Genomic DNA, 15,884 nt, shown 5'->3' on the forward strand with positions numbered 1-15,884 from the left:
AGAGATCCCCAGCCCCCCCCAATCCCCCCCCCCACACCCCCCCAAGCCCCCCCCCCCAATTCGCACCGTGTTGTGGAAGTCCTCAATAGTGAACTCGTGAATCCTTGTGCCACCAGCTCGTCCTTGCTGCGGGCTGAGATCTCCTTGAAGCTACAATGGGGGGGGGGGCAGGTTTAATTGGGGGGGGGGCTTTAAATGGGGGGGGGGGTTTAAATTGGGGGGGGGGGTCAGGTTGAAATGGGGGGTGGTCTTTAAATGGGGGGGGGTCTTTAAATGGGGGGGGGTCTTTAAATGGGGGGCTTAGGTTTAAATGGGGGGGGGGTCTTAGGTTTAAATGGGGGGGGTCTTTAATGGGGGGGGTCTTTAATTGGGAGGGGGGTCTTTAATTGGGGGGGTTCTTTAATTGGGGGGGGTCTTTAAATGGGGAGGGGGTCTTTAAATGGGGGGGGTGTCTCTAAATGGAAGGGGGCTTTAAATGGGGAGGGGGGTCAGGTTTAAATGGGGGGGTGGTCTTTAAATGGGGGGGTCAGCTTTAAATGGGGGGGGTCTTTAAATGGGGGGTGGGGTCTTTAAATTGGGGGGGTCTTTAGATGGGGAGGGGATCTTTAAATGGGGGGGTCAGGTTTAAATGGGGAGGGGGGATTTAAATGGGGGGGGTCAGGTTTAAATGGGGGGGTCTTTAAATGGGGGGGGGCATAGGTTTAAATGGGGGGGGTCTTTAATTGAAGGGGTCTGGTTTAAATGGGGAGGGGTTAGGATTAAATGGGAATAGGGGCTTTAAATCGGGAGGTCAGCTTTAAATGGGGGGGGGTGTCTTTAAATTGGGGGGGGGTCTTTAATTGGGAGGGGATCTTTAATTGGGAGGGGGGTCTTTGAATGGGGGGTGGTCATTAATTGGGGGGGGGGTCTTTAATTGGGGGGGGTCTTTAAATTGGGGGGGGGTCTTTAATTGGGGGGGGGTCTTTAAATGGGGGGGTCTTTAAATGGGGGTGGGGGTCTTTAATTGGGGGGGGGCCATTAATTGGGTGGGGGTCATTAATTGGGGGGGGGTCTTTAATTGGGTGGGGGTCTTTAATTGGGGGGGGTCTTTAAATGGGGATGGGGGTCTTATAATTGGGGTGGGGGTCTTATAAATGGGGGGGTGGTCTTTAAATGGGGGTCAGGTCTTTAATTAGGGGGGGGGTCATTAATTGGGGGGGGTCATTAATTGGGGGGGGGTCATTAATTGGGTGGGGGTCTTTAATTGGGTGGGGGTCATTAATTGGGGGGGGGGTCATTAATTGGGGGGGGGTCTTTAATTTGAGGGTGGTCTTTAATTGGGGGGGGGGGTCTTTAATTGGGGGGGGGTCTTTAAATGGGGGGGGTCTCCACCCACCGCTGCAGCTCCTGCCTGTCTTATAAATGGGGGGGTCTTTAAATTGGGGGGGGTCTTTAATTGGGGGGGGGTCTTTAATTGGGTGGGTGTCTTTATTTGGGGGGTGGTCATTAAATGAGGGGGGGTCTTTAATTGGGGGGGGGTCATTAATTGGGGGGGGGGTCATTAATTGGGGGGTGGTCTTTAATTGGGTGGGGGTCTTTAATTGGGGGGGGTCTTTAAATGGGGGGTGGTCTTTAATTGGGGGGGGTCTTTAAATGGGGGTGGGTCTTTAAATGGGGGGGGTCTTTATCTTTAATTTGGGGGGGTCTTTAATTGGGGGGGGTCTTTATCTTTAATTTGGGGGGGTCTTTACATTGGGGGGGGTCAGGTTTAAATGGGGAGAGATTAGGATTAAATGGGAATAGGGGCTTTAAATGGGGGGGTCTTTAATTGGGTGGGGGTCTTTAATTGGGGGGGGTCATTAATTGGGGGGGTCATTAATTCGGGGGGGGTCTTTAATTGGGGGGGGTCTTTAAATGGGGGGGGGGTCTTTAAATGGGGGGGGGTCTCCACCCACTGCTGCAGCTCCTGCCTGTCTTATAAACTGGGGGGGGTCTTTAATTGGGGGGGGTCTTTAAATGGGGGTCAGGTCTTGAAATTGGGGGGGGGTCTTTACATGGGGGGGATCAGGTTTAAATGGGGGGGGGTCTTTAATTGGGGGGGGGTCATTAATTGGGGGGGGTCTTTAAATTGGGGGTGTCATTAAATTGGGGGTCAGGTCTTTAAATGGGGGGGGGGTCTTTAATTGGGGGGGGGTCTTTAAATGTGGGGGGGTCTTTAAATTTGGGGGGGGTCTTTAAATGGGGCTGTCAGGTTTAAATGGGTGGAATCAGGTTTAAATGGGGGGGGTCATTAAATGGGGGGTGGTCATTAATTGGGGGGGGGGGTCATTAATTGGGGGGGGGTCATTAATTGGGGGGGGGTCTTTATTTGGGGGGTGGTCTTTAATTGGGGGGGGGTCATTAATTGGGGGGGGTCTTTAATTGGGGGGGGGTCTTTAATTGGGGGGGGTCATTAATTGGGGGGGTGTCATTAATTGGGGGGGGTCATTAATTGGGGGGGGGTCTTTAATTGGGGGTGGTCTTTAATTGGGTGGGGGTCTTTAATTGGGGTGGGGTCTTTAATTGCGGGGGGGTCTTTAAATGAGGGTGGGGGTCTTTAATTGGGGGGGGTCTTTAATTGGGGGGGGGTCTTTAATTGGGGGGGGGTCATTAATTGGGGGGGGGTCTTTAATTGGGGGGGGGTCTTTAATTGGGGTGGGTCATTAATTGGGGGGGTCTTTAATTGGGGGGGGGTCTTTAATTGGGGAGGGGGTCATTAATTGGGGGGTTCAGGTTTAAATCGGGAGGGGTTAGGATTAAATGGGTATAGGGGCTTTAAATGGGGGGGTCAGGTCATTAATTGGGGGGGGTCTTTAATTGGGGGGGGGGGGTCATTAATTGGGGGGGGGTCTCCACCCACCACTGCAGCTCCTGCCTGTCTTATAAATGGGGGGGGGGTCTTTAATTGGGGGGGGCCTTTAATTGGGGGGGGGGTCTTTAATTGGGGGGGGGGGTCATTAATTGGGGGGGGGGGGTCTTTAATTGGGGGTGGCCTATAATTGGGGAGGGTCTTTAAATTGGAGGGGGGTCTTTAAATGGAGGGGGGGGTCTTTAAATGGGGAGGGGGGTGGTCTTTAAATTGGGGGGGGTCTTTAATTGGGTGGGGTCTTTAATTGGGTGGGGGTCATTAATTGGGGGGGGGTCTTTAATTGGGGGGGGTCTTTAATTGGGGGGGGGGTCTTTAATTGGGGGGGGGGTCTTTAATTGGGGGGGGGTCTTTAATTGGGGGGTGGTCTTTAATTGGGGGGGGTCTTTAATTGGGGGGGGTCTTTAAATTGGGGGGGAGTCTTTAAATTGGGGGGGGGTCTTTAATTTGGGGGGGGTCTCCACCCACCGCTGCAGCTCCTGCCTGTCTTATAAATGGGGGGGGGTGGTCTTTAAATTGGGGGGGGGTCATTAATTGGGGGGGGGTCATTAAATGAGGGGGGGGTCTTTAATTGGGGGGGGGTCATTAAATGAGGGGGGGGTCTTTAATTGGGGGGGGGTCATTAAATGAGGGGGGGGTCTTTAATTTGGGGGGGGGTCTCCACCCACCGCTGCAGCTCCTGCCTGTCTTATAAATGGGGGGGGTCTTTAAATTGGGGGGGGTCTTTAATTGGGGGGGGTCTTTAATTTGGGGGGGGGTCTCCACCCACCGCTGCAGCTCCTGCCTGTCTCCCAGCAGCGCCTCCAGGTGGGCGAAGCCGAAGGCGCGATAGAAGCAGTTCCCATCGGGACGAGTCTTACGGATGTACGAGTATTTCTGCAGCAGGGCCTGGGGGGGGCAACATTATGGGGGGGGGTAAATTAATGGGGGGGGTATGAGATTAATGGGGGGGTATGAGATTAATGGGGGGGGTATGAGATTGATGGGGGGGGCATAAAATACATGGGGGGGGGCATAAAATAAATGGGGGGGGTATGAGATTAATGGGGGGGGGTATAAGATTGATGGGGGGGTATGAAATGAATGGGGGGGGCATTAAATTAATGGGGGGGGTATGAGATTAATGGGGTCCATATAATTAATGGGGGGGGTATGAGATTAATGGGGGGGGCATAAAATAAATGGGGGGGTATAAAATAAATGGGGGGGTATAAAATAAATGGGGGGGGGTATGAGATTAATGGGGTCCATATAATTAATGGGGGAGGGGCATTAAATTAATGGGGGGGTATGAGATTAATAGGGCCCATAAAATTAATGGGGGGGGGTCAGGTAATTAATAGGGCCCATAAAATAAATGGGGGGGGTATAAAATAAATGGGGGGAGTATGAGATTAATGGGGGGCCCTATAAGCTCCTATAGGGGTAAATGGGGGGGGGTTATTAAATTAATGGGGGGGGCAGGAAATAATGGGGGGGGTTAAATTAATGGGGGGGTATTAAATTAATGGGGGGGTATAAAATATATGGGGGGGGTCATAAAATATATGGGGGGGGGGTCATAAAACAAATGAGTATTTCTGCAGCAGGGCCTGGGGGGGGCAGGAAATAATGGGGGGGGGTTAAATTAATGGGGGGGTATTAAATTAATGGGGGGGTATGAGATAAATGGGGGGGGAATACAATTAATAGGGTGGGTATAAAATTAATGGGGGGTATAAAGTTAATGGGGGGGGGCACAGAAATAATGGGGGGGGTATTAAATTAATGGGGGGGGGCATAAAATACATGGGGGGGGTATGAGATAATGGGGGGGGTATGAGATTGATGGGGGGGGCATAAAATACATGGGGGGGGGCATAAAATAAATGGGGGGGGTATGAGATTAATGGGGGGGGTATAAGATTGATGGGGGGGATATGAGATTAATGGGGGGGGGGAATAAAATTAATGGGGGGGTATGAGATTAATGGGGGGGCATTAAATTAATGGGGGGGGTATGAGATAATGGGGCGACAGGAAAATAATGGGGGGGGGCATGAAATTAATGGGGGGGGTATAAAATAAATGGGGGGGGCATGAAATTAGTGGTGTGGGGCATAAAATAAATGGGGGGGGTATGAGATTAATGGGGTCCATATAATTAATGGGGGGGGATGAAATTAATGGGGGGGGTATGAGATTAATGGGGGGGGTCAGGAAATTAATGGGGGCCATAAAATTAATGGGGGGGGGTCAGGTAATTAATAGGGCCCATAAAATTAATGGGGGGGGGTCAGGTAATTAATAGGGCCCATAAAATTAATGGGGGGGGTATAAAATAAATGGGGGGGGGGGTCAGGTAATTAATAGGGCCCATAAAATAAATGGGGGGAGTATAAAATAAATGGGGGGGGTCAGGTAATTAATAGGGCCCATAAAATAAATGGGGGGGGGTCAGGTAATTAATAGGACCCATAAAATTAATGGGGGGGGGTCAGGTAATTAATAGGGCCCATAAAATTAATGGGGGGGGGTCAGGTAATTAATAGGGCCCATAAAATTAATGGGGGGGGTATAAAATAAATGGGGGGAGTATGAGATTAATGGGGGGGGGGTATTAAATTAATGGGGGGGGCACAGAAATAATGGGGGGGGGGTTAAATTAATGGGGGGGGTATGAGATTAATGGGGGGGGTATGAAATTAATGGGGGGGTATAAAATAAATGGGAAGGGGTCAGGTAATTAATAGGGCCCATAAAATTAAGGGGGGGGGGGTATAAAATTAATGGGGGGGGGCATAAAATTAATGGGGGGTATAAAGTTAATGGGGGGGGCACAGAAATAATGGGGGGGGGATTAAATTAATGGGGGGGGTATGAAATTAATGGGGGGGTATAAAATTAATGGGGGAGTATGAAATTAATGGGGGGGGCATAAAATAAATGGGGGGGTAGAAAATAAATGGGGGGAGTATGAGATTAATGGGGGGGGGGTATTAAATTAATGGGGGGGCACAGAAATAATGGGGGGGGGATTAAATTAATGGGGGGGGGGATGAAATTAATGGGGGGGGGTGTATGAGATTCATGGGGGGGGCAGGAAATACATGGGGGGGTGGCATAAGATTAATGGGGGGGGGGCAGGAAATCAATGGGGGGGGCATAAAATTAATGGGGGGGTATTAAATTAATGGGGGGGGTATGAAATTAATGGGGGGGGTATGAAATTAATGGGGGGGGTATAAAAATAATGGGGGGGGCCATAAAATTAATGGGGGGGTTATAAAATAAATGGGGGGGGGGTATAAAATAAATGGGGGGGGGGTCAGGTAATTAATAGGGCCCATAAAATTAATGGGGGGGGGTATAAAATAAATGGGGGGAGTATGAGATTAATGGGGGGGGGCATTAAATTAATTGGGGGGGATAAAATTAATGGGGGGGGGATTAAATTAATGGGGGGGGGTCAGGTAATTAATAGGGCCCATAAAATTAATGGGGGGGGGTCAGGTAATTAATAGGGCCCATCAAATTAATGGGGGGGGTATAAAATAAATGGGGGGAGTATGAGATTAATGGGGGGGGGCATAAAATAAATGGGGGGGGTATAAAATAAATGGGGGGGGTATGAAATTAATGACGGGGGGCATGGAATTAATGGGGGGGGTATGAGATTAATGGGGCCCATATAATTAATGGGGGGGGGATGAAATTAATGGGGGGGGGGTATAAAATTAATGGGGGGGTATAAAATAAATGGGGGGGTATGAGATTAATGGGGGGGGGTATTAAATTAATGGGGGGGGTATGAAATATTGGGTGGGGGGGGTATAAAATTAATAGGGGGGGTATAAAATAAATGGGAGGGGGAGTATGAGATTACTGGAGCCCATAAAATTAATGGGGGGGGGGTCATGAAATTAATGGGGGGGTATAAAATAAATGGGGGGGGGTATGAGATTAATGGGGGGGGGGTATTAAATTAATGGGGGGGCACAAATAATGGGGGGGGGTTAAATTAATGGGGGGGTATAAAATACATGGGGGGGTATGAGATTAATGGGGGGGTATGAGATTAATGGGGGGGTGTATAAAATTAATGGGGGGGGCATAAAATTAATGGGGGGGGTTAAATTAATGGGGGGGGCATGGAATTAATGGGGGGGGTATGAAATTAATGGGGGGGTCAGGAAATTAATGGGGGGGGATGAAATTAATGGGGGGGGGTATGAGATTAATGGGGCCCATAAAATTAATGGGGGGGGGGGGGGGCATGAAATTAATGGGGGGGGTATGAGATTAATGGGGGGGGTATAAAATTAATGGGGGGGTATAAAATTAATGGGGGGGGTATGAAATTAATGACGGGGGGCATGGAATTAATGGGGGGGTATGAGATTAATGGGGGGGGGCATTAAATTAATGGGGGGGGTATAAAATAAGTGGGGGGGGTATGAGATTAATGGGGCCCATATAATTAATGGGAGGGGGGCATTAAATTAATGGGGGGGGTATGAGATTAATGGGGCCCATAAAATTAATGGGGGGGGTAAAAAATAAATGGGGGGGCATAAAATTAATGGGGGGGTAAAAAATAAATGGGGGGGCATAAAATTAATGGGGGGGTATAAAATAAATGGGGGGGGTATGAGATTAATGGGGGGGGTATAAGATTGATGGGGGGGGGTATGAAATTAATGGGGGGGTATGAAATAAATGGGGGGGGTATAAAATTAATGGGGGGGGGTATTAAATTAATGGGGGGGGGAATAAATGGAGTGGGGGGGCCATAAAATTAATGGGGGGGTATGAGATTGATGGGGGGGTCAGAAAATTAATGGGGGGGCGTCAGGAAATTAATGGGGGGGGTACAAAATAAATGGGGGGGTATGAGATTAATGGGGGGGTATAAAATAAATGGGGGGGGGTATGAGATTAATGGGGGGGTATGAGATTAATGGGGGGGTATGAGATTAATGGGGGGGGCAGGAGATTAATGGGGGGGTATTAAATTAATGGGGGGGGGAATAAATGGAGTGGGGGGGCCATAAAATTAATGGGAGGGGGTATAAAATTAATGGGGGGGGTATGAAATAAATGGGGGGGGGTATGAGATTAATGGGGTCCATATAATTAATGGGGGGGGATGAAATTAATGGGGGGGTATGAGATTAATGGGGGGGGGCATAAAATACATGGGGGGGTATTAAATTAATGGGGGGGTAGGAGATTAATGGGGGGGGCATAAAATACATGGGGGGGGTATGAGATTAATGGGGGGGGTATGAGATTAATGGGGGGGGCATTAAATTAATGGGGGGGGCATGGAATTAATGGGGGGGTATGAAATTAATGGGGGGGCAGGAAATTAATGGGGGGGTCAGGAAATTAATGGGGGGGGGCATTAAATTAATGGGGGGGGTATGAGATAATGGGGGGGTCAGAAAATTAATGGGGGGGGCACAAAAATAATGGGGTGGGGGATTAAATTAATGGGGGGGGGGCCCATAAAATTAATGGGGGGGGTATAAAATAAATGGGGGGGGGGTCAGGTAATTAATAGGGCCCATAAAATTAATGGGGGGGGGGGGCATTAAATTAATGGGGGGGGCATTAAATTAATGGAGGGGGTATGAGATTAATGGGGGGGGGTAAAATTAATGGGGGGGGGAATAAATAGGGGGGGCCACAAAATTAATGGGGGGGCATGAAATTAATGGGGGGGGGTATAAAATAAATGGGGGGGGTATGAGATTAATGGGGGGCATGAAATTAATGGGGAGGGGGGTATGAAATTAATGGGGGGGTATGAAATTAATGGGGGGGGTATGAGATTAATGGGGGGCAGGAAATTAATGGGGGGATCAGGAAATAAATGGGGGGGGAATAAAATAAATGGGGGGGGCATGAAATTAATGGGGGGGGGATTAAATATATGATCCATACTGGTCTATACTGGTCTATGCTGGTCTATACTGGTTTATACTGGTCTATACTGTTCTATACTGGTCTATACTGTTCCATACTGGTCTATAGTGGTGCATACTGGTCTATACTGGTCTATACTGGTTTATACTGGTCTATACTGATCCATACTGTTCTATACTGGTCCATAGTGGTCCATACTGGTCTATACTGTTCTATACTGGTGTATTCTGGTCTATACTGATCCATACTGGTCCATAGTGGTCCATACTGGTCTATACTGGTCTATACTGGTCTATACTGTCCTATACTGGTCTATACTGGTCCATACTGGTCTATACTGCTCTATACTGGTCTATACTGTTCTATACTGGTCTATACTGGTCCATACTGGTCTATACTGGTCCATACTGGTCTATACTGTTCTATACTGGTCCATACTGGTCCATACTGGTCTATACTGTTCTATACTGTTCTATACTGGTCCATACTGGCCTATACTGTTCTATACTTTTCTATACTGGTCTATACTGGTCTATACTGGTCCATACTGTTCCATACTGGTCCATACTGGTCTATACTGGTCCATACTGGTCCATACTGGTCCATACTGGTCTATACTGGTCTATACTGGTCCATACTGTTCTATACTGGTCCATACTGGTCTATACTGGTCTATACTGATCCATACTGTTCTATATTGGTCTATACTGGTCCATACTGTTCTATATTGGTCTATACTGGTCCATACTGGTCTATACTGGTCTATACTGTTCTATACTGGTCTATAGTGGTCTATACTGTTCCATACTGGTCTATACTGTTCTATGCTGGTCTATACTGGTCCATACTGGTCTATACTGGTCTATACTGGTCCATACTTTTCTATACTGGTCTATACTGGTCTATACTGGTCTATACTGGTCCATACTGGTCAATACTGGTCTATACTGGTCCATACTGGTCCATACTGGTCTATACTGGTCTATACTGTTCTATACTGATCCATACTGTTCTATATTGGTCTATACTGGTCCATATTGGTCTATACTGGTCTATACTGGTCTATACTGGTCCATACTGTTCTATACTGGTCCATACTGGTCTATACCGGTCCATAGTGGCCCATACTGGCCCATACCGGTCTATACTGTTCTATACTGGTCTATACTGATCCATACTGGTCCATACTGGTCTATACTGGTCCATACTGGTCCATACTGGTCTATACTGGTCCATACTGGTCCATACTGGTCTATACTGGTCCATACTGGTCTATACTGGTCCATACTGGTCCATACTGGCCCATACTGGTCCATACTGTTCTATATTGGTCTATACTGGTCCATACTGGTTCTTACTGGTCTATACTGGTCTATACTGGTCCATACTGGTCTATAGTGGTCCATAGTGGTCTATACCGTTCTATACCAGTCTATACTGGTCCATACTGGTCTATAGTGGTCCATACTGGTCCATACTGGTCTATACTGGTCTATACCGGTCTATACTGGTCAATACTGGTCCATACTGTTCTATACTGGTCTATACTGGTCCATACTGTTCTATACTGGTCCATACTGGTCCATACTGGTCTATACTGGTCCATACTGGTCTATACCGGTCTATACTGGTCCATACTGGTCCATACTGGTCCATACTGGTCTATACTGTTCTATACTGGTCCATACTGGTCTATACTGGTCCATACTGGTCCATACTGCTCTATACTGGTCTATACTGTTCTATACTGGTCTATACTGGTCTATACTGGTCCATACTGGTCCATACTGGTCCATACTGGTCTATACTGGTCCATACTGCTCTATACTGGTCTATACTGTTCTATACTGGTCTATACTGGTCCATACTGGTCTATACTGGTCTATACTGGTCCATACTGGTCTATACTGGTCCATACTGGTCCATACTGGTCCATACTGGTCTATACTGGTCCATACTGGTCCATACTGGTCCATACTGGTCTATACTGGTCCATACTGGTCCATACTGGTCCATACTGGTGCCCACCTTGATCTTCTGCTGGTAGATGTGGTCGTCCTGTGCGTATTCCTTATAGAGCACGGCCAGCTCCAGGCGCTCCGACACCAGCGGGTTCTGCACCGCGATCTGCGGCACATCGTTAACACCGGGGTTAATTAACGGGGTTAATTAATAGGGGAGGGGGTTCATTAATTAACGGGGGGGTTAATTAGTTAATGGGGGGGTTAGTTAATTAATAAAAGGGGGTGAAATTGAGACTCACCTCCTGCTGGATGCGGTCCTGCTGCGCCATGATGGCTTCGTCGTAAGCTAAACAGTTCACTCCTATGGGGGGATATATGGGGTTGGGGGGCCCTATAAGCTTCTATAGGGGATATATGGGGTTGGGGGGGGATATATGGGTTGAGGGGGGATATATGGGGTTGGGGGGGATATATGGGATTGGGGGGGATATGTGGGGTTGGGGGGGATATATGGGGTTGGGGGGGGATATATGGGGTTGGGGGGGGATATATGGGGTTGGGGGGGCCCTATAAGCTTCTATAGGGGATATATGGGGTTGGGGGGGATATATGGGGTTGGGGGGGCCCTATAAGCTCCTATATAGGGGATATATGGGGTTGGGGGGGATATATGGGGTTGGGGGGGTTATATGGGGTGAGGGGGGATATATGGGGTTAGGGGGGGATATATGGGGTTGGGGGGGCCCTATAAGCTTCTATAGGGGATATATGGGGTTGGGGGGGGATATATGGGGTTGGGGGGGCCCTATAAGCTCCTATAGGGGAAATTGGGGGAGGGGGGGGATATATGGGGTTGAGGTGGGATATATGGGGTTGGGGGGATCCTATAAGCTCTTATAGGGGAAATTGGGGGGGGGGGGGAATATATGGGGTTGGAGGGGGGATATATGGGGTTGAGGGGGGATATATGGGGTTGGGGGGGGGGAATATATGGGGTTGAGGGGGGATATGGGGTGAGGGGGGCCCTATAAGCTCCTATAGGGGAAACTGGGGGGGGTTGATACATGGGGTTGAGGGGACCTATAAGGGGGGGGAGGCCCCAATGTGGGTCATATGAGGGGGGATATATGGGGTTGGAGGGGGGATATATGGGGTTGGGGGGGACCTATAAAGGGGGGGAGCCCCCAATGGGCAATGAGATCCCCATATGGGGCAATGGGATCCCTATGGGGGGCAATGAGATCCCTACAGGGGGCAATGGGATCTCTATGGGGCTCCATAAGGCTCAATGAGGGGGCAATGAGACCCCTATGGGGGGCAATGAGATCCCTATGGGGGGCAATGAGACCCCTCTTGGGGGCAATGAGATCCCTATGGGGCTCCATAAGGCTCTATGTGGGGCAACAGGGTCCCTATAGAGGGCAATAGGATCCCTATAGGGGGCAATGGGATCCCTATGGGGCTCCACAAGGATCTATGAGGGCCAATGAGATCTCTATGTGGGGCAAGGGCATCCCTATGGGGGGCAATGGGATTTCCATGGGGCTCCATAAGTCTCTATATGGGGCAATGGGATCCCTATAGGGGGCAATGGGATCTCTATGGGGCTCCATAAGTCTCTGTATGGGGCAATGGGATCCCTATAGGGGGCAATGGGATCTCTATGGGGCTCCGTATGTCTCTATGTGGGGCAATGGGAGCCCCATAGGGGGCAATGGGATCCCTACAGGGGGCAATGGGATCCCTATGTGGGGCAATGGGATCCCTATGTGGGGCAATGGGATCCCTATGGGGCTCCATAGGGCTCTATGAGGAGCAATGGGATCCCTATCTGGGGTAATAGGATTCCTATAGGGGGCAATGGAATCTCTATGGGGCTCCATAAGTCTCTATGTGGGGCAATGGGAGCCCCATAGGGGGCAATGGGATCCCTATGTGGGGCAATGGGATCCCTATATGGGGCGATGGGATCCCTATGTGGGGCAATGGGATCCCTATGTGGGGCAATGGGATCCTTATAGGGGGCAATGGGGTCCCTATATGGGGCAATGGGATCCCTATGTGGGGCAATGGGATCCCTATAGGGGGCAATGGGATCCCTATATGGGGCAATGGGATCCCTATGTGGGGCAATGGGATCCCTATATGGGGCAATGGGATCCCTATGTGGGGCAATGGGATCCCTATGATGAGCAATGGGATCTCTATGGGAGGCAATGGGATCCCTATGTGGGGCAATGGGATCCCTATAGGGGGCAATGGGATCCTTATAGGGGGCAATGGGATCCCTATATGGGGCAATGGGATCCCTATGTGGGGCAATGGGATCCTTATAGGGGGCAATGGGGTCCCTATAGGGGGCAATGGGATCCCTATGTGGGGCAATAGGATCCCTATAGGGGGCAATGGGATCCCTATGTGGGGCAATGGGATCCCTATGTGGGGCAATGGGATCCTTATAGGGGGCAATGGGGTCCCTATATGGGGCAATGGGATCCCTATGTGGGGCAATGGGATCCCTATAGGGGGCAATGGGATCTCTATGGGAGGCAATGGGATCCCTATGTGGGGCAATGGGATCCCTACGGGGGGCAATGGGATCCCTATGTGGGACAATGGGATCCCTATAGGGGGCAATGGGATCTCTATGGGAGGCAATGGGATCCCTATGTGGGGCAATGGGATCCCTACGGGGGGCAATGGGATCCCTATAGGGGGCAATGGGATCCCTATAGGGGGCAATGGGATCTCTATGGGAGGCAATGGGATCCCTATAGGGGGCAATGGGATCCCTATGTGGGGCAATGGGATCCCTATATGGGGCAATGGGGTCCCTATAGGGGGCAATGGGATCCCTATGTGGGGCAATGGGATCCCTATAGGGGGCAATGGGATCCCTATAGGGGGCAATGGGATCTCTATGGGAGGCAATGGGATCCCTATGTGGGGCAATGGGATCCCTACGGGGGGCAATGGGATCCCTATGGGGCTCCATAAGTCTCTATGTGGGGCAATGGGATCCCTATGGGGCTCCATAAGGTTCTATGGGGCTCCATAAGGCTCTATGGAGGGCAATGGGATCCCTATAGGGCTCCATAGGGCTCTATATGGGGCAATGGGATCCCTATAGGGGGCAATGGGATCCCTATGGGGCTCCATAAGTTTCTATGGGGCTCCATAGATCTCTATAGGGCCCCATAAGTTTCTATGGGGCTCCATAAGTTTCTATGGGGCTCTATAAGTCTCTCTAGGGCTCCATAGGTTTCTATGGGGCTCCATAAGTTTCTATGGGGCCCCATAAGATTCTATAGGGCTCCATAGGTTTCTATGGGGCTCCATAAGTTTCTATGGGGCTCCATAAGTCTCTATGGGGCCCCATAAGGTTCTATGGGGTTCCATAAGGTTCCATGGGGCACCATAGTTCTCTATGGGGGGCAATAGGATCCCTACAGGGGGCAATGGGATCCCTATGGGGCTCCATAAGTTTCTATGGGGCTCCATAAGGTTCTATGGGGCTCCATAAGGTTCCATGGGGCTCCATAGTTCTCTATGGGGGGCAATAGGATCCCTATGGGGCTCCATAAGGTTCTATGGGGCTCCATAGGTTTCTATGGGGCTCCATAGTTCTCTATAGGGGGCAATGGGATCCCTATGGGGCTCCATAAGGTTCTATGGGGCTCCATAGGTCTCTATGGGGGGCAATGGGGTCCCTTTAGCCCCCTTATTTCCTATGGGGCCGTTACCGTCCGCATCGGGGCCGAGCGGCTCCGGCTGCTGCTGAGGAACCTCCGCCGCCATCTTGCCGCTTCTGCCCCGCCCCGTCGATGTTCTTCCGGGTCACCGGTGATTGAGAACGAACTACTTCCGGGGACAGCGGCCGCCCCGCCGGAAGTGAGGCCTTGGGGAGGCTGAAGCCTTCCCTTAGCAACAGAGAAGCCCCGCCCCCTAGCAACGGGTCCGCCCCGTCCATCAATCAAAGTCCTTAGCAACGGACACGCCCCCTAGCAACCAATCAGCAGGTTACTGCCCGCCCCTAGCAACCAATCAGGACACTGTTCGCCCCATAGCAACTAGTGCCCGCCCCTAGCAACCAATCAGATCACTGCTCGCTTCCTAGCAACCACTGCCCGCCCCTAGTAACCAATCAGCAGGCCACTGCTTGTCCCTAGCAACCAATCAGGTCACTGCCCGCTCCCTAGCAACCAGTGCCCGCCCCCTAGTAACCAATGAGCTCACTGCCCGCCCCCTAGCAACCAATCAGGTCGCTGCCCTCCTCATAGCAACCAGTGCCCGCCCCCTAGCAACCAATCAGATCACTGCCTGTCCCCCTAGTGACCAATCAGGTCACTTCCAGCCCCCTAGCAACCAATCAGGCCAGTGCCCGCCCCCTAGCAACGGCAGACGGCCACCATGGAAGGCCAAAGCCGCAGTGTGACGTCACAACATGGCGTCCCAACATGGCGTCTACCCCCTAGAACACCCACAAACACACAGATACACACAAACACACACACAAGGAGAAGCAGGACTTGGCCTAGTTGGCCTTTATTGTGTCTTTGGGGCTCCTTTAGGCCCTGGTCCCGTTGAGGGGCAACATGGCGGCCTTGTTCCCATAGATCTGAATGGGGGGGGGGGTCCGTGGTTCATTCCCGTTTCTTGTATTCCTCCAGGTGGGACAGGACCCACGCGGCCGGGCCCAGACACGTGACAAACATGGCGGCCAGGCCCACGACGGTCTCCTGCCGGTAAAACGGAGGTCAGATAACCTTGATTACCCCGTTATTAAGGTCAACCCCATCCCATAGCAGCCTATAGAGCTTACCGCGGTACCCAACGGGTGTTGGGGGGGACCCGAGATGATCCCACGTTGGATCGAACCGGGTCGGGTGGAGGAACGGAGGAGGGAGCGGGAGAAGCGGCTGACGAGAGACATGGCGGCGTCCAGATGGGAGGAGGCGGAAGTGCGGCTCCACTTCCGGCGGATGTGCGGCTCCACTTCCGGCGGAAGGAGGGATGCTGCGCTGCTATTGGTTGAGAGGAACCACACCCCTCTGAGCGCCCATTGGTGCAGAGATTCACTTCCGGCCCCGCCCCCCTCTCAACCCGGAAGTCCGAGCACCGCGGGG

At 50.9% G+C, this 15,884-nt stretch overlaps 1 protein-coding gene across 1 annotated transcript in view; it reads right to left on the reverse strand.

The window, feature by feature from the left end:
• The window catches only part of LOC116652672 (ubiquitin thioesterase OTUB1), a 15,024-nt gene extending 440 nt beyond the window's left edge, over nt 1-14,584 (reverse strand). The window contains exons 1-5 of the mRNA XM_085535479.1: nt 14,502-14,584; nt 11,058-11,119; nt 10,823-10,921; nt 3,654-3,772; nt 36-150 (exon numbers count right to left, since the gene is read on the reverse strand). Of these exons, the coding sequence (XP_085391605.1) occupies nt 36-150; nt 3,654-3,772; nt 10,823-10,921; nt 11,058-11,119; nt 14,502-14,556 (450 nt within the window). The 5' untranslated portion in view covers nt 14,557-14,584. The remainder of the gene's footprint in view (nt 1-35; nt 151-3,653; nt 3,773-10,822; nt 10,922-11,057; nt 11,120-14,501) is intronic.
• Between the last annotated feature and the right edge of the window lie 1,300 nt (nt 14,585-15,884).

This window comes from Coturnix japonica, unplaced genomic scaffold, assembly GCF_054131305.1.
Source record: "Coturnix japonica strain WE unplaced genomic scaffold, WE-NBRP24 Scf124, whole genome shotgun sequence".
NCBI classification, from domain to species: domain Eukaryota; kingdom Metazoa; phylum Chordata; class Aves; order Galliformes; family Phasianidae; genus Coturnix; species Coturnix japonica.